Below are 25,841 nucleotides of genomic sequence, written 5' to 3'. Positions count from 1 at the left end.
ACTATCGACAATCAGCTAGCTATCGAGAAATTTTGTATGAAAATCTAATCAGCGCCTCTAAGGGCGTCGTAGGAACTATTTTGGCAGTACATTTTAAATGTTAAACCGTGACCGTAGAAAATCGCACTACAGGAAAGGTTAATAATAACTAGATAGTCAAATATAAAAAAAAACAAATATACTCTATCAGTACAATACATGTCTTGATAAACAAACGTAAAGTTGAACAAATCCAATTCATCCGAAGCTACGTAAACATTCAGCGGCACTAAATCCGGTATGACAAATTGTTTCCAATAAAATCGCTTATGTTATTTCCTTCTATCAAATCCGTCACGCCTCTAGAATTATTGAAGATTCCACGGTATTTGCAGAATCTGGATATAGCTGTAAATATATGTACAGTGTTGCTACAGTTTGCTTTACATGTGTAGCTTTATTGGTAAAAAACGAAATATATTTTGTGTTAGATATCGGATATTTTCGCCTTCGGGCGGCTTGAACAACTTTGACACTAGGTTGACCACTAACCATACGATAAGAAGAAGAAGAAGAAGCTACCGCCGTATCTGCCGTATCAATTATACGGGCCCCCCGGGCCACGGGGGGCCCCAAAAGTGTGTAAGGAAAAAGAAATAATAATTATTATTATATTTTTTATTATTATTTAATATAATTTTCTTTTGTGAAAAATCTTTACCCCAAAACAATATAAGGGCCCTCAAACAATTTTTTATACGGGGTCCCGCCAATGCACGCTACGCCACTGTGCAGTGCATATCTTTATTTCCATAACAGTTTAAAAAGTAAGCACTAAAATAAAGACCAAATTTAAACTAAATTGTAAATTTTCTTCGTAAAATTGCTTAATAAACTTATTATACTGATGTAATTACCGATCTTTGGACGATCGGCCGAATGACAGATGACATAATATAACACTGAGCGCAACATAACGAGCTATTTCTGTATTTTTTAAAATTATCATATAGGTAGATACGCAATAGTATTTCTGGGTTCTTTGCCCTACTAATTACATAAATTAGACAATAAATCAGAATTTGATCGTAAATTGTCGGATCCAGCAAATACATTATTTTACAAGTATCTAAACTCTTTTTAAAACCTTAACCTCGAGTAGATCATATTTGAACTTAGACTCAAGATAAACATAACAAAGATTTTCCGTGTCTCTATTGTTTTAGAAGGCACTACAACGTCAGTGAAAGTGAAATAATAGATTTCTTCAACGCGATGCCCGCCATGAGGTTCTTTGATCAAGGCAGCAGAAAATTGAAGAGTTTTACCGAAATCATGTCCATATTGAAGCACCACTACTTTACTATGGATATCATTATAGAAGAGGTACGTAAAATTACACAACTACTACAAAAGCAAAAATAAAACACTAAAGATTTTTTGGAAATTACGAGTGTATTTGAAATAATTATCACTTGTTCTCACGGTAAAGGAAAATATCGTTATAAACAATTTTAGCCATGCAAGGTGCATGGCTAAAATTGTTTTTTACATCTCTTGAGGGCATGCAAAGTATAGTCCCCTACCCGCACTTGACCTGCGTGGTGGAGTGTGGCACCTTGCGCGGTCTGGACAAGACTCTTGCCCAGTAGGGGGAAAACCGGTTTAAAAAAACTACCCAACATTCATGGAAGAAACTCGGTTAAGATAAAACAAAGAAGTCTACTATCGTAAGAAGGCGAGTGAAGTTAATCAAAGTTTGCGAAACTTAACTCATCGAAGGGTTTGTTGCAGACGTATCTACAAATAAGTGGAGAAAAACTAAAGCTCTTTGCGAAATTCTCTGATTGAAATCTTTTCTGCGTTGATTACTATTCGGCAGCGTCACAGCCTCGCAAAAATATCTGCACGTTTGTGACCGAAAAGTGGTTACCTCGCTGCTATGACCGTAGTGGGTTTTAATCCCGGTATAAATATTAGTGTGATGAACACGAGTATCTGTTTTGAGCCTAGTTGTTAATTTATCTCTATTAATATTATACGAGTCTATAATAGGGAATATGCGTAAGATTCAAATAACGCTCAAATATTTTTTTTCCCAAAGTTTATTGCCTAAGAATTGCGTACACGTTAATATTTTTTAATATAATTACGTTGTGAATTAGAAATTATGAAATAAAAAGTGCAAAAAATACGAGAAAAATTCAAATGAGCTGAAACGCAACGCTATTGGTCGGAACGAGTTGTGACGTCAAAGTCTATAATAACAAATAATACTGTTCTCAGTTCTGTGCTGTTAACGATTTAATTCCGTTTTATTGTGATTTAAAGTAAATATTGAAGTTATATTACATTTTTTTCGTAAAAATAAAGTCAAAAGACTTACAGAAAAATGACAGATATTGGTTTCGTCAAAGCACAATCGGACAATCTCCCGAAAATTGATGTGTTTATGATGACCACGTTTTTTGCATCAAACCTGGATTTTACGTCTACTGAAATAAAAAGGGTGAAAGCAGCAAGGTAATTACATAATAAATATTATGTTTATTCGATTCTCCACGCATTATTTAGATGTTTTTTTATCTATTAGTCAAAATAACCTCAAAATCTGAGTAAGAGAACATTATAAGATTTGTTTGATTTATGGCAAAAGCACATTATTTAAAGCTTATAATGTTTTTTATGGTGATCTTGGCACCCCGATCAAGTTGCTAGCAATCGAAAGACTTACGTAAACTATTTTATGGTATCAAAATCATAGGCTACTTGCCATACAATGCTTGGGAAATGTATTTCCATTTTAGTATGAATAAATAAATGTGGGATTATATTAAGCCCTTTATATCCGATTATGGGAGCATCCCCTGATGGTGAAACTGATAATTACAGCATTGAAATAACATGTCCTTCATCTGAAAAATCAGTAAGCCTTAAATTTCAGCAAGATGCATGGCACAGGTGCAGTTGCAAATGCATTTTGCAAACAAAAATAAAGGCCTATTCTGTGTGGCTGACACCAATTTTGAGGAATCAAAAAATGTCACTATAGTTAAAGTGGACTATGATAAGGAAATGTGTGATAATTTAATTGAAAAATGTACTTTGTTTTGGAGTAATGCCATTTTCCCTGTAATATTTAAATAAGAGAACTAGAAATAAAACAAAAATTGTATAATAAATCTACTTTTTTGGTACAAGAAAAAACACTTTATTTGGTGCATTTTTATTTGTATTTTTACATAAGGGCACGATACAGTACTTGAAAGTTAGTTTACTGCACTCCTGCATTGTGTAATTGAAATAAAACAAAATAATTTCATAAAACAGAGGCCGAAACACGTTTGTAGCTATTCACTAGTTGATTGCTATTATAGACTTTGACGTCACGTCAAGCGCGCCAAAATGGCAGTCGTTTAAAATGATGAAATCAGCCTACTATTTTAAAACTATTTATTTCGAGCTAAATTTCGTTTTTTTTTAGCTGTTTATTTTTTTACGTTCATATAATGATGTAAATTAACATTTAAAAAAATAAAAAAAATACACGCATATTCCCTATTATGAAATACAAATTCTGCTTGGTTTGAAATCAAATGTCCGTGTGTGCGTTTTATTAACCTATTATTCTCCGACTCCCGCAAGGGTTTCCCCAAAACTAGGGAGGAATTTCTTGAGTTCACCACGCTGGCCATTTTTTTCATCTCGTAATGTATTTCCAGGTACATCAGAAATGTGAGAACCTGGTCTTATACTGCACATTCAATAGGAAACAACGGAATTGTGCCGATATATTCTTTATGGTGAAGACTTATTCCGGCTTCTGTTGTGCATTCAACTATGCTGCGCTAAAGGACGCTAGTGAATTGTAAGTTACATTATTGTTATTAGTCCGTAGTTAGTAGAAGTTATGTGTGCAGAATATTTACATCTACCAAATATTTAAAAAAATATATTTGGAATCTAACAGTATAAAAAAAAAGTATAAATATAACTGACATAAGGCTTCATAAAATATCTCCGCATCGCCGAGAAGACTGGCAGCATTGTGACGTTGAACGGCAATGTTTATTCTGTGTCTTATGAAAACGCCAGCTCTCTATGATAATATGTAATAGTTTGTATAAAAAAATCGACATTAATATCTATATGTATGTCTATATATCAGCCACAGGTTTTTTCTGACCACTATATACGCCTTCTTCCAATTCAAACAATAATTATAATCTATCTACAGAGTACATAGCACTGCTTATACGAACTGTGTGAAAAATATTATATTTCTTCATTTTTACAATAATTTATTTTTCAAGGAAACCAACATGAAAATTTCTTTAAATTATTTTCTTCATATTTTACTACTTTATTTTTGCCACAACTTGTCTACTTTGAAAACCTCAATTAAAATGACGACTAAGCTTTTTTATTTAAAAATATGGAACTGAATCAAAAAGTTTCTTGGAAAATTACTGATGACGTGTGAGCTCTGAAATGTTTTATATTTGTTCCGATATATCGAGCTTTGGTACTAAAAATAACTGATCTTATTTTGGTAAATCGGGCCAGTTGGAATTCGATACTTCATTATATTAGGCTCGATCAGAATGACCGGTAGTCAAGACTGCGTGGGTGGTCTTTGCAAGTTCAGCTTTGTTTTATTAGGTATTCTGTTTCATATTGCATATATTATATACATATTATTAGGGATAACATAGCTAATTACTTCGATAAAACTGTGTATTTTGTTAGCTAAATAAAATATGGAACACAGTATTCTGATTGTTTTTTCAAGATTAGAAAAGTGTTGATTATTTTTCTGAATAGGTACTAGAAATCTCAGTCTTCTTATTATTGTATGGTTAGTGGTCAACCTAGTGTCAAAGTTGTTCAAGCCGCCCGGAGGCCTTTGACATGGCTTAACGACCGTTATCGTTGTAGATAACAACCGGGACCAACTTTTAACGTGCCCTCCGAAGCACGAAGACGCCCAGTTCAAATACCACTATGCGGTCACCCATCTATGGAGTGACCGCGCCAAGGATTGATAACCCACAAATCGTTTACCGACCGGTGAGCGCAACTGGCTATGGGCGCGTAATATGGAATCTCAGTAAAAAAGTACTGTATTTTGTAGATGTCCGTTGATTCGGTTTAAAATCTATGCTTGTGTATCACTTTGCTAACGGTCCTAATAGCCACTATCCTGCCATACGCATTCAAACCCAGGATGACCTGGATAGGTATATTGGATCTTCAGATTCAGTTTCAAATTAAACTTATTGCTATTCAGAATAACTTATCTGTAAACTGGTCACAGCTTCAAAGCTATTTTCTATATTTTTGTATAACACCAAATTCTTATATTTTAATTTTGTTATTTACATACACACATATCACTCTTTTACACATCAATACTCTTCGGGACACTAACATTTTAATCAACAAAACAATACATACAACTCTGAACAAATACTCACACAAACATTCACACCATATATTTAATAATAACTTCTCAAACTCATATCATAGCACTGGATTACTCATAACGCTCACAAATAAAATAATGGCATTTAAATTTTATTGCTTTCTAGTCAATTTTATTTTAATTACAATTATTAACTATGACCACACTTGAACATATGCATCATATTGATAATGCGTATACTTTGAAATGCCATTCAATAGACATTGCAGAAAAGTGTTATGATATAGTAAAAAATCACTCATTCAAAATTTTAACCTTTAACATTCGTAGTTTAAATCGTAACTTCAACTCTTTTCTTATAGTCCTTAATAGATTCAAAATAGACTTTGATGTGATAATTCTTACAGAGTGTTGGCTTTCTGAGAATTCAATAATTTGTCAAATTCAGGGTTACACGTCTCATCAAACTAGGAAGTTTATTAACAAAGCTGGTGGGGTCGTTGTTTACATAAGAAACATATGGTCCCCGCTTGTCCATGAGCCAATGATCGAAGACGCTAACTGTATTTTAGTTCAAATACCAAACGTTGCCACTATACTGGGTGTCTATAGATCCCCATCATTCAGAAACTCTGAGAGGTTCATTAACTCACTCCAATCACTGTTTCCTACTCTGAACACCTACCCATACACTGTTTTTACTGGTGATATAAATATTAACATCAATGACGCCGATTCACATTATGCCTCGGCATATCTTTGCACTCTGGCGGAGTTAGGATTAAAACCAGCTTTAAATAGACCGACAAGGGACGACTCTTGTATTGACCATGTTTTCTTTAAAGGAGATGTAGATGTTGAAACTGTAGTTTGTGCATCTTCATTAACTGATCATAACATGGTAATAACAGGTATTACTAAGGATATACCGAAACCCGTCAGTCCTCTAAGATTCAAAATTCATTTTAACTATGAATCCATAGGTGAGGAACTAAGTGTTATTGATTGGACTAGATTAAGTGAAATAGATAATGTTCAACTACAAACTGATACTTTTACCAATATTATTATTAAAATATTTGACAATAACTCAGAACAATTACGCATTCGTAGATCGAAAGTTACATTAAAACCCTGGATGACTCAAGGATTACTCCGATGCTCTCGAGTTAAAGATAAACTGCACCTGGAAGCGAGGCATGATCCGACTAATTCTATTAAGATGATAATTTACTCAAGATACCGAAATTATTACATTTCATTATTGCGCAAAGTCAAGAACGAATACTATACAAAGGCTCTAAATAATAATAGAAACGTGCCACGGGCACTCTGGAATACTATTAATGAAGTGACACATAGGAAACCCACAACTAAAACATCTAATTTGGATCTCTTATCTATCAAAAGCTGCCCACTAGATTCAGTTAATATGTGTAATGATTTCTTTGTTTCTGTAGGTCAAAATTATGCAAACGCGATTTTAGATACACACAGCACTACACAACAAACATTAGCCCAGATAGCACAATCTAGTAACCCCCCTGTTTCGTCATTCTTTTTTGAGCCAACTGACCACCATGAACTGGAATCCATCATACTTTCTTTAAAATCAAACACTGCGCCTGGTCCTGACGGAATATCTGTCCAAACTATTAAAACTTTCAGAGCACATCTCCTTGAACCCCTCTCAGTTATCATTAATAATAGCTTGAGTTCCGGGATTGTTCCAACCAATTGGAAACGTGCATCCGTTATACCCATACACAAATCCGGAGAAACAAATAATCCCAATAATTATAGACCTATTTCCCTACTCCCAGTGTTTTCAAAGATTCTAGAGAGAGTCGTTAATAAGCGTTTGGTTAAATTCATAGAAGCCAATCAAATATTATCCCCAAAACAATTTGGATTCCGACAAAACCGATCAACTGAAGACGCTGTAAGTATGCTTACTAATGGGATTGTTAATCATTTAGATAGAGGCGACTCATGTGTAGGAGTTTTCTTGGATTTAGCCAAAGCTTTTGACACTGTGTCAATTCCGATTCTATTAAAGCGGCTCGAAAATATAGGTATCCGAGGAATTCCACTGGATTGGTTCCAGAGCTACTTGACAGGACGGCAGCAATGCTTAAAGGTTGACACGTGGCTTAGTACACCAAAAGAGTTGTCTTTCGGAGTTCCTCAAGGCAGTGTACTAGGTCCTACGTTATTTTTATTATATCTAAATGACCTAGCCTATTTACCCCTACAAAACGCTGAAATAATCTGTTATGCAGATGACACTGCAATTATATTTCACGATAAAACCTGGGATCAGTGTTTTCAAAATGTAGAATCTGGTATGGCAAAAATTACCTGCTGGCTTAATAATAATCTACTTACTTTAAATACCACTAAAACTAAGTACCTTTGCTTCCACAAAACTCTACCTTCATCCCCTACCAACAGCGCTGATATTTTTATACACACATGTAACATAGATAATATAGATGCAACTCCCATTGTTTGTGGTTGTAAAGCAATACAAAGATCTCAAACTATTAAATACTTAGGTGTGACCCTAGATGAGAAACTGTCCTTTAAGGAGCACATTTCGACCCTATCTGCTAGAACCAGAAAATTAATTTATATAATGAGGCAGATCAGAAACGTGGCTAGTGAAAGCCTGGTCAAAAAGATCTATCTTTCTCTTTGTCAGTCTATTTTAACATATTGCTTAAGTGCCTGGGGAGGAGCAGCTTCCTCATATCTACTAACACTAGAAAGAGCCCAAAGATCTGTCATAAAGGTAATGTTAAAAAAGCCTGTAAGGTACCCCACTGAACTAATTTACAAAGAATCCAATGTTCTCAGCATTCGTAGGCTCTATGTGGTAAACGCAGTCAAAGTCACCCATACAACGTTATTAAAATCCGACAATTATAACAATATGCTAAAACAAAGAGTTTTCAAGGCACAAGTGCCTGCAGTACATACTTCATTCGCGCAACGGTTCCAAAATTACCTGTTTCCACATTTATATAATTTAATAAGCAAAAAAAATAATTTCAAAGAAGTTTCGGTACGCGAAGCTCAATTAACAGTTACAAAATATATTAGTCGTCTAAATTATCAAGAGGTTGAACAATTATTAAAAACTGTACGTTAGGCTTACTCACATATACAATCACGTCCAAATACTCACACACACACACATACACACACACATGCACACACGCACACAACGCACACACATACACTCACTTTATTTTTACATTTAATTTTATAAAATACTATGTTGTTCCTACTAGTACTAAGATTTTTACTTTGTATTTCTATTTGCACCTATAGTCCTACTATGTAATCGCCTAAAATCTTTGGCCACGAAACAGGCTATGCCTAGTGTGTGTTTCACAAAGGGTAGGTCAACGATCGATGCAGGTATTTCGCTCGTCAAGCATATCTATGATGCTTGGGAGACATCCCAGGACGCCATTGGGGTGTTCTGCGATCTCTCCAAAGCATTTGACTGTGTCCAACATAATACGCTCCTTAGGAAACTAAACCACTATGGGATTAGGGATACAGCGCTCGATTTACTTGCGTCATATTTGAGTAATAGGATTCAACGAGTAGATATCAATGGTGTAAGGTCTTCAGGTTCAGCTGTTTCTCTCGGCGTGCCTCAGGGTTCGATACTCGGTCCGTTTCTTTTTCTCGTATATATAAACGATCTCCCCTTTCAGGTGCAGGACTTATGTGATATTATATTATTTGCAGATGACACTTCACTCATTTTTAAAGTAGATCGTTCGAAGTCTTGTTTTATTGATATCAATAGTATTCTTGAACAGGTCCACAACTGGTTCACTTGTAATAATCTGTTATTAAATTCTAACAAAACTAAGTGCATTAGGTTCACTATGCCCAACGCGAGGAATTTAGGTACTAACATAGTCGTAAATGGGCAAACTATCGATTTGGTAGATTCGGCAACTTTTTTAGGTATCAGTCTGGATAGCAAGCTCCAATGGGGCACTCAAATAGCGCATCTCTCGGGGAGACTCAGCTCCGCCGCGTACGCAATCAGAAAAGTAAGACAGTTTGCTGGTGTGGATGCGGCAAGACTGGTTTACTTTAGTTATTTTCACAGCGTCATGTCTTACGGTATATTACTGTGGGGTAAGGCTGCTGATATAGATGTTATTTTTGTCCTTCAAAAAAGAGCTATCCGTGCAATTTATAGTTTAGGAGCGCGAGACTCCTTGAGAGAGCTTTTTGGGCAGATAGGGATACTGACGGTGTCATCACAGTATGTGCTTGCAAACTTGTTGTATATAAAACAAAATTTAGGGACTTTCGCAACAAATAGCGATAGACACAATTACAACACTAGAAACAGACACAAATTAGTAGGTCCCCATCATCGTTTACACAAGGTGCACAATTCGTTTGTAGGTCTCGGCATTCGTTTCTTCAACAAGCTTCCAAAGCACATCATGGATTTACCCCTGCCAAAATTCAAAGTTGCTGTTAAGGAACATCTCGTTAGGAAAGCTTTTTACAGAATTGATGAGTATCTAAACGACAATAGCTCTTGGGATTAGTCGCTCGCTTGATTAGGATTCTTTGAAATTAGGGAACTTTGCTATAAATTGTATAAACTCAGTAGCAGTAGGTCTAAATATTGTAAAATATGGGCAATTAATGATGCAAATAGGTGATGTTACGTACAATTTGATGTTATTCATAAAACTGTCACTTTTTTCTTTTATAATGTTCACAATCAGTGTGCTCACTTGCTGCCCATATTCTTATTATCACATGCTAGTAGGTGCTCCCAACATACGGTATGATCAGAGACTAATAAATAACCTAGCTATGTTCATTTAACTTAATTGACGTTTAGTCTATATCGCTGATTGTTGGCAGCTCCTCGCATGATCAATTATTGTATCAACCACATTGTAAAACTTTTTGGCGATTGAAAAGAGTGGCCGTGAGTTTCTCGCTAGCTCTTCTCATAAGGCTCTACCCCCTTTCCGAGCTAGTGGTAGATTCAGTAATTGTAACGACTATCATAAGTGTCAATATTTGACCTAAATGAATAAATGATTTGATTTTGATTTTGATTTTGATTTTGTGGCTTAAGTTACTGATCTTATGTTTTGTACAACTGTGGACTGTTAATAAATGATTTTTTTATTTTTATTTTTTTATTTTTTTTTTATTTAGTTTAAATTCATGCATAATATTCTATTATACATTAAACATGCAACACGAGAGTTTAAAAGTTATAAATTCATACATATTATGAACTGTTTTCGTTGCATGTCTTCCACACAGACGAGAACAAAAAAATTGTACATTTTCAACGTTTATACGATTTCGTTGTATTTAAGACCTTTGAAACAAATTACATTCTATCCATTGCAATGCAACGATTCGCTTCAACTACAACGAAAACACATAAAGCTTAACAAAATGTGCTTCTTATAAAGTAGTTTTCTTAACACATAGGACTGGCGATACTAACGTGCAAGAACTTAATGATACAACATTTTTATTCAGTTTGTATAATAAAACGATTAGAAAAGTGTGATAAATGTTGCTATATTTACAAAACAAAACCCTGATCCGCCTTTCAATGTGATTTTTGAGTCAAGGAAGAGTTCAGCTAAAATACCACCAAACAATAAAAGGCACCTACTGGCTGAACGTGTAGCAAACGATGAAGGCAATTAGCTATGATTTGTACACAGTTACTAGAATAATGATATAAGCCTTCCCGAACATTCTAATATCAATAAATCTAATACACTCGTAAAGGAGTTAACATTATGTCTTCCCAGAACACCTTTGTGTTCCAATATATTAGTACTACCAAGAAGGAACATCCAATCAACTGAGTATGACAATATTAAAATAGGTCCTTTCATAAATCAAGTTTAGCGGAAAATCATGATTAATTTGTGGCAAGTACGATTGAGAGTAGTATATAAGTGTGCCCAACGTTTCTATCTTCCTGTTGATTCGAAGGAATAGGGTACGAGTTACTAAAATCGATAGCTTCGTATTTGCGCCATATTCATAAACAATAATCGACTGCCTCCGCGGCGCAGTGGTTTAGGTCGCCACGCCGCTACCATTGCATCGTGGGTTCGATTCCTACAGGGAACAATTATTTGTGCAATCCACAAATAAATGTTTTGGGTCTCGTTGTACTTTGTGTTCGTTGTTTGTATGTTTGTAAAAGTCCCCGCGACACAAGAACAATTCTAGTTCGGGAGTTGTCAAAAAAAAACGATGAATAGATAACTTGTTAAATTGTAAGTGTTGAATTATTCAACATTGACACATGAAACAATTTTTTTGTTTTTTCAGACCGTTTCTTCCGCCGGACCCAGACTTGGAATACTACGATGATCCGACGACTGATGATGATGATGATGACGACGGTGATGCTATTCCTCCGTACACCAGGATCATAGCTACTTCGGAATCTGGCAGGTGCGCATGCGCAGTACCTAACACATAGCACACTTTTGTTCATTTAATTTTGTAATCTGGTAGTTATTAATTATATTGACTTCCTATAGAAATTCGACTATTTTTAATTTTTTTTATTGATATAAATAAGTTTATGGACACACATTATATCACATACATACATCTAAATGGATTTTCAAAATAACAATCGTAATTAAAAAAGTTGTGCCACCGGTCGTCCCGCTAAAGCAAACATGACAAAGTTCTAAACAATTATTCAACTAATGTATTTTCAGTAGAGTTACAACAAAAATTATTCATTTTTTTCATTTCATTTTCTTACATATTTTCTTTGACATTCTAGATCATAATATGACAGCCAATATTATTATTGTTCTAACAAAACAACAAACATTCTAATAATTCATGGAAAAATCCAGACAAATACAGAACACAATAAATTATATTTTACTAGCATAAAATGTAAATCAACAGGACAAGAGCCAATTTTGTCGTTACGAAAACAAAACTTTTTGCTTATTTTGCACGACAGCTCCATCCGTATTCTCCCATACAAAAAAGATGCCTTATATTTAGAAAATACGTTTATGGAACCTATCACAGTCTCACTGCTGGACATATATTATGTCTCCTCTTAAAAAGATGGAGAGGATTGGGGACTCTAGTGCATTATATTGGCTTAGCCTTTGTTCCAAACTAAGTTGAAGTGAACCAGTCTCAAGGGATGCAGCTGGATACCATTGTTTTACATGGAGCGACTGCCTATCTGACCTCCACAACCCAATATCAGGGCTATAACACGATACCCTTCGGTAAGACTGGTTGTCAGACTGTCAAGCATCTGACTACTGTTAACGACTGTCAAAGATCTTCGAAAATGACAGCCGGGACCCACAATTTAACGTGCCTTCCGAACAACGGAGAAACTCGGTATGTATAAGATGGGTGACCACCCATCCACAGAACAACCTCGGCAAGCGTAGCTTAACCTCAGAGATCGATCTGCGCGGCTGTTGTTAACTCAACAAATTTAAGTGGAAACTTCGCATTTCGCATGCATTCAAAGATTGCATAAAAAATTCTTAGGTATAAAATGGTTATAATGTTTCGCTTCAATGATAAAGCAAGGGTAAGGTGGTCATCGGTATTTCTTTTGCGCTTTGCTTAGTCTGTTATTTTCCGTCTCTCTCATCGTATGGTTAGTGGTAAACCTAGTCTCAAAGTTGATAAAGCCGCCGAAGCCTTTGACGTGGCTTAACGACTGTTATCTTAATTGACAACAACTGGAACCGACTTTTTACGTGCCCTGCAAAGCACAAAGACGCCCAGTTAAATAACCACTAAGTCATACCATATGGTATGACCGCGCCAACGTTTGCTAAACCCACAGATCATTTACCGAACGGTGAGCGTAACTGGCTATGGGCGATTGTTATTTTCCGTAATAATCTTTAAATATAAATTAGCACACAAACAATGAGATAGAAAGGTAGTTTGGAAATTAATTTGTAGTAGAATTAAAACATGCTCAAAAAATACACGGTCTTCTAGCAATTACACAACTGACTTTAATCTTATTATAAAATTTATAAGTTAGTATAAGTAGGTAAAAACATTTACCTAAGGGTTACTAGCCCATTCCTGTGAGACAATATTCGATATACGAGGAACCAATTTAGGTTGCTGTTCAGCTGGCGTTAGTTATCATATTAGTGTTAACCCTAACAATATTGTTCGGGATTGCTGGAATTGCTGCCTGAAATTGGTAATTTTACGCAGTGTGAAACTGTGAAACCTGAATAATCAGATCTTAAAGGCCATTGTCGATCCATATGAAGTTTGTAAGTCGTTATAATGAAGATTGGATTGAACGATTAAACTCAATTTGATTTTAAAATGTTATAAAAGACCAAGGAAGGTTTTAAACGTGAAAACATTGAAATTATTTAAAAATCTATTTACATGCAAATGAGACTGCGTGAGGAAGCCGCACAAGCGTTTTTTTTTAAGACCACCCCCGCACTAAGAATTGCTCTTGTATCGCGAGGACATTTACAAACATACGAACAACGGACACAGAGTACAATCAGACACGGAACCGAACCCATGACCTGTCGACTCGCACTGGTAGTGGCGTGGTAACTTTAACCACTGCGCCATAGACGCAATTTTTTTGTATAAGTATGGTAAAAGAAATTTCATCAACAGTTATGTAAATTAACTTTTGTTGATCTTTGATGTTTCTTTGAAAAAGTGCATTGGGTTTTTTCTCTTGCTTGAGAACAAACTTTAACTAAGCAGAAGTGGAATTGCATTTGAGACAAGCTAACTTTTTTAATCCTGAGAAACTGGCCAATTCATTGCTGAAGTCTTCTTAGTTGTTTTTTTAGTATTTTTAATTAAAGTTGTTCTTAATTGCTACATGATTGTTGGCTTAAAAATATTATTTACTTTTATGAAATAAACATAATAAAATACATTATACAGGATTCCGTTTAGAACAGTCTAAACTGCTTTATATTCAGATATAAAAAACAAGACACAAATACAATTGGTGACCCATTTTAATTATTATAATAATTAAGTTACAATTTAAATGAACTGCGTTGCATTGATTTGGAGCTAGAAACATATTTTGCAAAGAATGTTTAATTACCGGGAGCTGAACCCGTGAACCCTTATGATCAGCAGTCGGGTATACAACCGACAGCCTGCTCTACAGAGGCATTCATTTATAACTTGTAAAACTCTTACATATTTATCCTCTTATTCATAAACACTTTATAAACCTATTTTAGTTAAAAAACTGCTATAATATGTTTTCTCTTTTTCATTTTGCTAAGGAGTGAAAGAAATAAAACACTTTATAAGCCTCTCATAACTTCATATATTTTTATGAATAATAGTGTATATGTAAAGCCTGCGACCACGGCCAGAGCATCCTGCGCCGAAACGTTAGGCATTTTAACGTGTTCGCGTTAATTCCAGTATTCTATTAGGCATTCGTTATCTTTTAAATCTAGCAAAAATATCATTCCCTTCCTTCCTATCGTATGGTTAGTGGTCAACTTATTGTCAAAGTTGTTCAAGCCGCCCGAAGGCCTTTGACATGGCTTAACGACTGTTATCTTAGTAGACAACAACCGGGACCGACTATTTACGTGCCCTCCGAAGCACGCCCAGCTCAAATACCAATATGCGGTCACCCATCTATAGAATGACCGTGCCAACGGTTGCGTCACCCACAGATCGTTGTCAGACCGGTGAGCGCAACTGGCTAAAATATCATTAATGTTTTAGAACTCGGAAGATTACCGAATTTATAAGAACATACAGACTGTCAGTCCATTATCCTAATTCATTTAATCCCGGTCACATCTGGGTTAGAAACAAATGGTTTAATTAAATCACGTTATCAAGCGTGACGGTGTTCTGTTTACTTTTCATGTTTGTATGTATGTATAATTGTATGTATGGAGAAGTTTATCAATATGGATAACAAACAGGTGGGTAATACGTTTGGTTCGAAGAAATAGGTTATGGTGTATTCTTAGAAAACTTATTTAATTGGATTTCTGTTTGTGTGTCGTGTTTGTTGCAGACGCCAACCACAGTTGTTACACTTTATCTTTACAAGTTAAATTCTAATTGCATGATAGGACTTCAAAATGTTTTAACAAAAATGTCACGAAATTCTTTATCATTATTAATTTGGACTTGACTGACAGAAACCTACTTTCTTATTCATAAAAATATATGAAGTTATGAAAGGCTTATAAAGTGTTTTGTTTCTTTCACAAAACATAATTATTATAGTAGCTTTTTAACTAAAATAGGTTTATAGAGTGTTTATGAATAGGGTTAGTATTTTTTTTACCAATTTACAGTACTTTCTTTTGTGTTACCGTAGTTGGTACTAAAATCAAAAGTTCACCATAATTTTTAAAAACCTTTTAAAATATACACTGACGTATAGAGGCTTTATCACTGATAGCCATTCGATAGTTGGAAACTTAATGAGCCTTAAAAATATTTATTTGTTCCAGAGGATCCGGTCTAAGCATCGTGTTTAACGTGGAACCTAACGACTACCCCAGCTGGGCACCCGTACCATACTACGGCGTAAAGGTACGTCGTATTGTCAGAGACCGGATTGATGAATGATTCCGCCGTGTTGACTCTTAAACTAAGTAGAAGGGAAAATATGATGCCAGAAAGTCTCTAACCTACTTATGACCATATTCCAACAGAAATTATATATTGTGCTATCGTGCTCTTCCAATTTATATAACGATATTCCTAATAGCAGCACTCAGTTTGGTAACGCGCCCGGTATATAGAAAAATGCTCGTATTTACATAGGTCTTACTTTGTTAAACGTCTATGCATTTATTTCATACACCTCGGCCTTTTCTTTTTGGTATAACAATAATGCTTGATATAAAAAAAATGGAAACCCCGTTTGCACTTACATGCCTGCAGTATAAAGATTGTTTGTTTGTCGTATGGTTAGTGGTCAACCTAGTGTCAAAGTTAATCAAGCCGCCCGAGGGCCTTTGACGTGGCTTAACGACTGTTATCTTAGTAGACAACTACCGGGACTGACTTTTTACGTACGTAAGCACGGAGACGCCCAGTTCAAATACCACTATGCGGTCACCCATCTATAGAATGACTGCGCCAATGGTTGCTTAACCCGCAGATCGTTTACCAACCGGTGAGCGGAACTGCCTATTACACAACAAACAAGTATAAAGATGGATTATATTAGTCACATCATAGACCAATATCTGTGTACAGGTAGGATCAACACCTTACTATCTTATCTTACAAATATTATAAATGCGAAAGTTGTTGTATGTATTTTTGAATGGATATTTAAATTATTCTTTCACGTAAATACTACTGAACCGATAACGATGGTTTTTAGGTAGCTGAAGACCCAGAATAACACATAGGCTACTTTTTATCCCGGAGTTCCCGAGGGATCGGAATTTACACGAGAAGGGTTTACACGCGGACGAAGTCGCGGGCGGTCTCTTGTTTACAATACTAATTACTAAAGATATCAATATTAATCCATTCGTGTAATGTTCACTACAAACTAGTCCGAAATCTGACCCTGATATGTCTAGCACCCAATTCTCACAAGTCATTACAGTAATTAAAATGTTAATGAGCTCCTGACTCAGTTCGAGCTGGGATCATGTTCTGATTAAGGCAATCTAGAACCTTCTGTGTAGTTAACGTTGAATTAATGTGTTCTCCGGTAACCAGTGTGCAGAATAATTAAAAATATGAAACTTAGCTTTAACATCACTGATATCTATTAAATATTTCTCGTTCATTGTTTTATGTTAAAAAAAAACTGACAGAGCATTAAATAAGGAAAAAAATACTTATCATTTTATTTATTGCATCAGAGCAGTCCTTTATTCACGACAAACCTAAGGGTTTGCGAAAAGTTTTCAAAAAGCGAAAAAAGCAAAGGCAAATTTTGATTTGATGCCAAATTTAACTTTCTGAATATATTAAAATATATTTTAAAAAAATCTAGCGAACATATTATTATCTTTGAATTCCATTGAAAATATTGAAATTTAGAGCATTTTTAGGTAAAAATTACTTTCGTAAAATCTCTTCCTTTTTTGAAGAAAAGTTCTGTACCAATTAGGCCTATAGTACTAAGGGCGTAATGATGATGAAATCCTTAAGCGATCGGTTCAAACACTCAATGTCAATTCAAGAGGCCACTCGAAGATACTAAATTTTTAAATTAATTTGTAAAGTAATAGTTAAGTAAATAAAGTTATAAAGCTTTGTTTTTATTTTACTGAACGAATAAGCCTGATAAAATTCTTTTCTGATAACTGCCGACCTATATTTACGTCAAAAGTGTAATCGCTTATATCAACAACTTAGGATATAGGCTTATATCAATACTTAATTTAAAAACAAAAAATAAAACCTGTATGGTTTATTGGTTTTTCAACTACAATCGCTCTAGATTTTATCAAAACCGGTTGAGTTGTTAAGCAATATATCTTAAGAGGACTATCGTATCAGAAAGACTGACTTTCGCATTTATGAAATAAGTATTCAAATATAGATAATTTCATCAACAACAAAGTACCCCTTAAAATAAAAACTATATAGCTTTAGGTTACTCAACGAAGAATTATAAATTATTATACAATATTCGTAAATAAAATGTTTTTAGGGAGAAACTTACTATAGAACAAAATAGTTCAAAGAAAAATAATTTACTTTTAAAATGCCTCCTACACCGAAGTCTCTAAAATCCTTTGAAAAATTCCTTCGTTTCTAAGAATTCCTTAATCAAGATTCTGCCGAGGCCCGATTTCCAACTTAATAGATCCATTTAATCCATTTACTTGTTCTTAAAATTGTTGTGGAGCTCGAGGCTTAGTTAGCTACAGCCGCGCGGATGGATCTCTGAGTTTAAGCCACGCTTACAGAGGTTGATCTGTGGATGGGTGACCATCTAACAAATATTGAGTTCCTCCGTGTTTCGGAAGTCACGTTAAATTGTGGGTCCCGGCTCTCATTTCCGCAGATCTTTGACAGTCGTTAACAGTAGTCAGAAGCTTGAAAGTCTGACAACCAGTCTTACCGAAGGGTATCGTGTTAAATCCCAGGTAACTTGGTTGTGGAGGTCAGATAGGCAGACGCTCCATGTAAAACACTGGTACTCAGCTGCATCCGATGAGACTGGAAGCCGACTCCAACATGGTTTGGAAGAAAGGCTAAGCTGATATAAAGTTTTTTATGTACTTACTAACTTTTCACCGCGACTATTTTTGTTGAATTTCAGCATATATTCACATATTATTTTTTATTTATAACACCATGCCCGTGATACTCGAAATTGTATATATAAAACACTCTCATTTGTGTCCGTTAACAATGTTAGTTCCATAAAATAGGGAGTGAACCGCTATTCGTTCATTACTACAATCAGTAATTTTGTTAACATAAAAAAAATATGTTGGTACAAATTAGTATAGAACCCTAACTTAGTGATCAGCAGTCATATACAGTTACTACCACTCAGTTCAAAAATAACATTTGAGAAATGATCTGCCTGTTTGTTAAACTATCACGGCTAAATGCCACGGCCATGGCACGGCTTTACTACTTCAACTTTAGTACAAGCATTTTCAAAAACTACGTAATGGTTTATACACACATGCCGGCGGCACAAGCTGCGCAGAGCTGTCAATACTCAGCATTACCGCTCGAATGCTAGAAACAAATTACGTCGGCAAGCCGCATAGCCTGATCGCACACCCGGCACTGTGTGTAGGAACCCTAAGAAGGGGTTGAAATAGGAAATAAACAAATATTATTGGACAACTCACACACGGCCATTTGATTCCAAACTAAGCAGGCTCAGAACAAATACTCGTGCTCATCACACAAAGATTTGTCCCGGGTGGGATTCGAACCCACCACACCGCGACCGCTTAAGCCACTGCGCCAAACATGCAGTTAAATGAAAGTAAATGTGCTCTATTGACACAATTTAATAAGCAAATGTTAATAGATATAAATATCTGTTAAGAAATCCATTTCGGTTATTACCAACCATTAGAATATTGGATTTCCATTAGGAATGCAGAGACCGGATTGCAAATACTCTTTGAAAATCTGATACTTAGCTTAAATTACATTAAAAACATTGTGCAAGACGCCATATTGTGCAATATTATAAATAACTAGAGGTCGCCCGCAACTTCGTCTGTGTGGAAATCCTTCCTGTGTATATCCCTCGGGAACTCTGAGATGAAAAGTAGCCTATGTGTTATTCCAGGTCTTCAGTTACCTACATACCAAATTGCATCGTAATCAATTCAGTAGTATTTGCGTGAAAGAGTAACAAACATCCATACATACATACTCACAAACTTTCGCATTTATAATATTCGTAGGATTTAGAAGGCAGAAAATAAGTAGATTTATACGACTAATGATAAAAGTGTGACAGACCGACAGACAGACGGTTTTCCTCTTGCTCTTATAGTACAAATATTTGACCTATTTTTTTCTAAGTCTTTGGATAAAACTTATTGAATGAGAGTTTTACTTAATTAATTTGGGAACTTTAGAAGTGATTTTGCGACACTTATTAGCCCAGTCTGCGATAAACACGTTCCAAATGTCATTTTCTTTTGATCGAATAAATTTGTCACACTTTATTTAAAGCTTGTGTGAATTATGTCGTAGAGAATAGTTTTCTAGAGTATTCATTATTTTAAAATAGCGATTAACGTAATCATGGGATTTTTAATTTGGATCGTTTTTGGTTGGGTTGATGTTTCACCGCATTGATTTGAGTTAGTTTATACATTAGTTAGCGGAATAAAAAACTTAATCTTACTTTCGATTACATACAATTTTTTATTTCATTTATTGAGTCAAGTTAGTTTGTTGTGCTACAAAGTACTTAAAATTTTAAATACACCTCAAAATATTATTTAACTTTCATAAATATTGAAAACGTATTATTTTCGGGAAGAAAATCATTTTCGCATTACCAATCTCTTTTTAATCAAATTTCCCGTGATTACCTAATGGCTATTGGCAATATCCAAAGCTTTAATATCACAGCATAGATACAGCTCCAGTTTATAACATTAATTTGTTAAGGCCTCGAGGCGGTGAAAGTTTCACACGTGTAATATTTTTGCACGTGTGTCAAATTAAGGAAGTGGTCAACTACTTACTTAGTAAACGGATTACAGTTTCCGAATAAGATAGTTGTCGTCGAATTTTACTTTGAGCTTTTCACTCACCGGTTGATAAACGATATGTGAGTTAAGCAACCCTTGGCGCGGACATTTCATAGATGGGTTGCCGCTTAGTGGTATCTGAGTGTGGCTGTCCTTCGGAGGACATGTAAGAAGTAGGTCCCGGTTGTGGTCACATTAATTAAGAAATGCAATGCTCATTTTAAGTGACTCGATCCACTTTAAGGTGACCGTGCAAACGATGAAAAAATATCTTAAAGTTACATAATTCTTTTTAAAGACTTTTTAATAATTTATGAAATACTATTATTTTTCAAGCAAAAATAGCCAACGTAGCGTTTGCATATTCTATACACAAATAGAATAAATACTTTGATGACAGAAACTCTTCATCAATTTATCATCATAACACACACAAAAAATTTCACCAAAATCGGTCCAGTCGTTTAAGAGAAGTTCAGTGACATACACACTTACAGAAGAATTATATATATAAAAATGTTCTAACGCTACGTTCTAAGGCAGAAAAGTTGAGCTCCTTGCATTTCACCTATAACAGAATAATTAATTTTGTTGAACAAATGAACCGTGTTTGTTAAATTTTGGATCCGCTAACGAGGGTCTGGGCCCTTTGTAATTGTTTTAAGGCTTACTTAAATATAACATTCATCCATCATAATTAGGTTCGTTTTGCTTTTATGGAATAATTATTTCCTGTTTTTTGAAAACCATCTGGTATTATTTTATGCTTTTTCTGCCAAGGCTCTGAGTGTATTTTCCAAGAATTTTTCGTGGGATTGCTATGCTGTTTTTTTTTTAATAATGTTAAAACGGATTGAAAGGATAATATAACGGTTTGAGCACATTCTTTTATTGTACCATGACATTAAACATTCTTTAAGTCTTCATGCAGATAGCAACTGAGTTAGTCTGAGTCTGAACGATATTTATACTTTGAGTCATTATTAGTGTTAGAAAACGAGTGAAATAAATAGAGATAAAATCGAGACCACGTAATGAAGATAACCCGAATGTAGATAAAATACAAACATCGTTTTGGTTTTTTTGCCAGATTGAGTTAAAATAATTAGATATTACTTTTTTTTGTTGAAATGTAAATGAATAGAAATACGAGCGCTCACTCACACTACAGAAAAGCAAAAAATAAAGTTTTCCAAAAAAAAATCTTTTTTGCGTATTCGTGAACAGAATCATGGGCAGTATCACCTCCCAAAATATCACCAGCTATTATGAGAAGACCCTGTTGTATATCATATGTGTAACAATAGTCTCATTTGTTTTTGTCATTTATATAACTTATTGCTTTGATATGTACTATTACTTTAAGTTTACCCCATTAATTCATGCAAACAATATAATATTGAAATAGCCTAATTAGATTACTAATAAAATAAATAAATTTAACCCGTTAATGTCCCACTGCTGGGCAAAGCAAATTAGATTACTACCCGCAGATTTTTTTACCCATTTTCAGGTCTTAGTTAACGATCCAAACGACTACCCAGAAACCTCTGTCATCTACCGGTACATAACAATTGGAGAGTCAGTCGACTTGAAGGTAGAACCGATGGTGTTTCAAAGTCAGTCAGACATAAGAAGGGTAGACCCTGACAAGAGGGCCTGCTGGTTTCATAACGAAGCCTTCTTGGGTCATACGGATCGGTATAGCTTTGAAACTTGCTGTACGGAGTGCAAGATGAGGAATTATTTGGAGGCTTGTAATTGTGTGCCTTATAAGTATCCTAGAGGTTAGTATGGTTAATAGTCAGTTGATTTTGATTTTCGTTGAAGGCCATTTTAATAAATAAAGCATATTATGACGCACATGAATATTTGACTGATATAAAACTTATGTAACATGTCCTTAATAAAATAATAATAATATGATGTAAATGATATTGTTCTAATGACTGCATGTTATGTGGCTGAATATAGTTGGCAACTTACTCAAATTATAACATCTGTATACCTACCTATATTCGCAATAAATACTATTTGATTTGATTTGATTTTATAGAAAGATTGATTAGAGTATATTCAAAATTATTAGGTACGATTAGGTAATGACATCTTCGTAAATGGGCTAACAAAAATAAAATATACAATATACAAAAATAAATATTTCCTGATTTTCTTTTAAAAAAACTACTTCTTTTTTGCAATGTTCTCAGCTAATGACATATGTATTTATTATTTTTATTTATCGTAATGTCTAAACTTTGCCATACGTTTTGACTGTATAAACAAACATGTGATAAACGAGCGTCCGCTTTGTTGTTTCTTCGGCGGGATGAGTGAACTGCACAAATACACCTCGGGCGCGGCTATCTGTGATCTACGCAGGAAAATGTCAAACGCAATTAATCAGCATTGCATTTGACATCACAATTTGTCTATCTTATCATTAGTATCACCAGAACGAGAAACATTAATTACGAAAAATAATATAAATACTTAACCGAAATCGAAAGCTGGATATGAGTCTAATAGATTTTAATACTTTTACATTATTACCGTTATTCTATGAGGCGCCCATAGCCAGTTGCACTCACCGGTCGGTAAACGATCTGTGGGTTAAGCAACCGGTGGCGCGGTCATTCCAAAGATGGATGACCGCATAGTGGTATTTGAGCTGGGCGTCTCCGTCCTTCGGAGAGCACGTAAAAAGTCGGTCCCGGCTGTTGTCTACTAAGATAATAGTCGTTAAGCCATGTCAAAGGCCTCCCGGGCGGCTTGAGTAACTTCGACACTAGGTTGACCACTAACCATACGACAAACAAACAACAACAACCGTTATTCTTAGTCAAAATGCTAGAAAAAATAATTTAAAATCACCAATTATTATATATTAGCCAATTACTTTGAATATAAAGTAGCTAGGATAACAACATATTTTGTTCATCTTAACGTTCATTTCAGATCCCACGACACGCACTTGTGAGTTTGAAGACTTGAAATGTTTGAACAATGTTACAGGTACGTATAACTAATAGAAAATATAATAATTGTATAAGCGTAGACGTAGCGCGCGTGTAGAAGAGGCGTAAAGTAAACGTAGCGTAGAGGATTTAGCATAGACTGGCGTAGCGCAGGCGTACGTCATGCGTAGCGCAGGCGTAGCTCACGCGTAGCGCAGGCGTAGCTCACGCGTAGTTCACGCGTAGCGCACGTGTAGCAGAGGCGTAGTGTAGACATAACGTAGACGTCGCGACGTTCTGCCGAGAAAGTCCCACATAACCCTACACTCCACCCAGGGCGCAGGTGTATGCCTCAAGCATTGGACTACGTTTAAAAGGCATAACAGAAGCGTAGCAGAGATGGAGTAGAGACGAAGAATATACATAGTAAGTAAGGCTTAAGCATAGTAGGTGTCTAGGCTAAGTAGCAGCGTAGCGTAAAAAAAACAGGATTTTAGGGTAGCTACGTGGGGTGGCGTGGCGAAGATGTTTTCTTTTTGGATTATTTGACTGCATATCTTGCAAGCGTATTTCATTGTTTTGTAAAGTGTGTATTGCGAGATTTTGCCATCAATTTAAGAACAAATAATGAATTGTTGCTTAATGGAAATTACTTAAAATTTACTTGGCCAATGATCTATCATTCGAAGTTTAAACCAATTTAATTAATATAGAGGTACTAGCTGACCCGGCAAACGTTATTTTGCCATGTAAATTAAAAAATATATATTGTCACTGATGGGCATGAAAAATAGATTTTGGCCGATTCTCAGACCTACTCAATATGCTCACAAAATTTCATGAGAATCAGTCAAGCCGTTTCGTAGGAGTATGGCAACGAAAACTGTGACGCGAGAATTTTATATTTTATATATTTTTTTATTTTTTTCTGTGAATCTAAACCATTCTCAGATCCCCTTGTACACACACAAAAAATTTCATCAAAATCGGTCCAGTCGTTTAAGAGAAGTTCAGTGACATACACACTTACAGAAGAATTATATATTAATATAGAGGTATTATACTGCATTTGCGGCACGATCGGTTTAGCTATCCTAACGAACTATGAGAGTGAACGAATAGAAGATACAATTGTTTTGTGCACAAACTTGGACCCTATAAACAAAGATCTACTCATAATAGTTCTGGTTTCAATGAAACTTGCCGCTTTAACTGCCAGGACATTATTATTCATTATGTAGTTGTATATAAACATAGTTATAAAAAACCTCAAAAACATTATTGAGTGTGTTCAATACAACCGGTTTGGTTGTTGTTAGAGAATAAGACTACTTATTCAAAGTTTCGACACCCACACGCACGCCCACATAGCCTCGAGACTAAGCCGTTTTTGGGCTCTTATACTATTTTGGACACACCTTTGAAATACCCTTCATTAATACCAATTTTATATGTAAAGCTGGTGATAGTTTTTGATGGGCCATAAGTCGGACAGACTATAAAACAGCAGTATGTTGTACATCTATACAAATATTACAAATGAGATAGAAACTCTGTCTCTCTGTCTGTCTGTCTGTCTGCTACTCAATCACGCCTAAACTACTGAACCAATTTGCATGAAATTTGGTATGGAGATATTTCGATACCCGAGGAAGGACATAGGCTATATATCATCACGCTGTGACCAGAAGGAGCAGAGTAACAGTAATTAATGTTACAAAAACGGGGAAAAATTTCACCCATTCTCTCTTATTGGACACAGGCGAAGGTGCGTGGGTCAGCTAGTACATATATATTTTATAGATAAATAGATACCCATTTAGTTAGCTAAAACCGTAATCATTAATCTTTACTCTCTTGAACTCAATTTTGCGTACGACTTGTTTATTATTTTGAACTTACTTACCTAATTCATATTCAATTTATCTATAAACACGGGACATGTAGTATCAAAAGTATATGCAAAGCGCACGCAAATGCAAGAGACAACATCAACAACATATCGAGGTTATGTGTATATTAGCAGTAACTATCATTAGCTCTTACGGTGAAAAAAAATACGTGATAAAAACTTGACAACATTGACACATTTCTTCAGCATGATGAACCCACGGCCTTACCAATCCCTCGTTTGGGAGGAGTCCCTTTCCAGTCATGGGTCAAAAAAATCTAAAACTGAAATACAAGAACATAAATATATAGCGTTATGTTTTTTATCGGTCTTTTAGTGGC

General features: G+C 35.2%; 1 protein-coding gene across 1 annotated transcript in view; it reads left to right on the top strand.

The window, feature by feature from the left end:
• LOC142973295 (pickpocket protein 28-like) overlaps positions 1 to 25,841 on the top strand; it is a 57,378-nt gene that overhangs the window by 7,702 nt on the left and 23,835 nt on the right. Inside the window, exons 3-8 of the mRNA XM_076114935.1 lie at positions 1,206 to 1,365; positions 3,702 to 3,847; positions 11,774 to 11,899; positions 15,946 to 16,027; positions 22,166 to 22,439; positions 23,611 to 23,667. Of these exons, the coding sequence (XP_075971050.1) occupies positions 1,206 to 1,365; positions 3,702 to 3,847; positions 11,774 to 11,899; positions 15,946 to 16,027; positions 22,166 to 22,439; positions 23,611 to 23,667 (845 nt within the window). The remainder of the gene's footprint in view (positions 1 to 1,205; positions 1,366 to 3,701; positions 3,848 to 11,773; positions 11,900 to 15,945; positions 16,028 to 22,165; positions 22,440 to 23,610; positions 23,668 to 25,841) is intronic.

The sequence above is a fragment of the Anticarsia gemmatalis genome, chromosome 5, assembly GCF_050436995.1.
Source record: "Anticarsia gemmatalis isolate Benzon Research Colony breed Stoneville strain chromosome 5, ilAntGemm2 primary, whole genome shotgun sequence".
Lineage (NCBI taxonomy): Eukaryota > Metazoa > Arthropoda > Insecta > Lepidoptera > Erebidae > Anticarsia > Anticarsia gemmatalis.
Note: the sequence above shows the minus strand (reverse complement) of the source record. Positions and strands in the feature narration are given on the sequence as shown.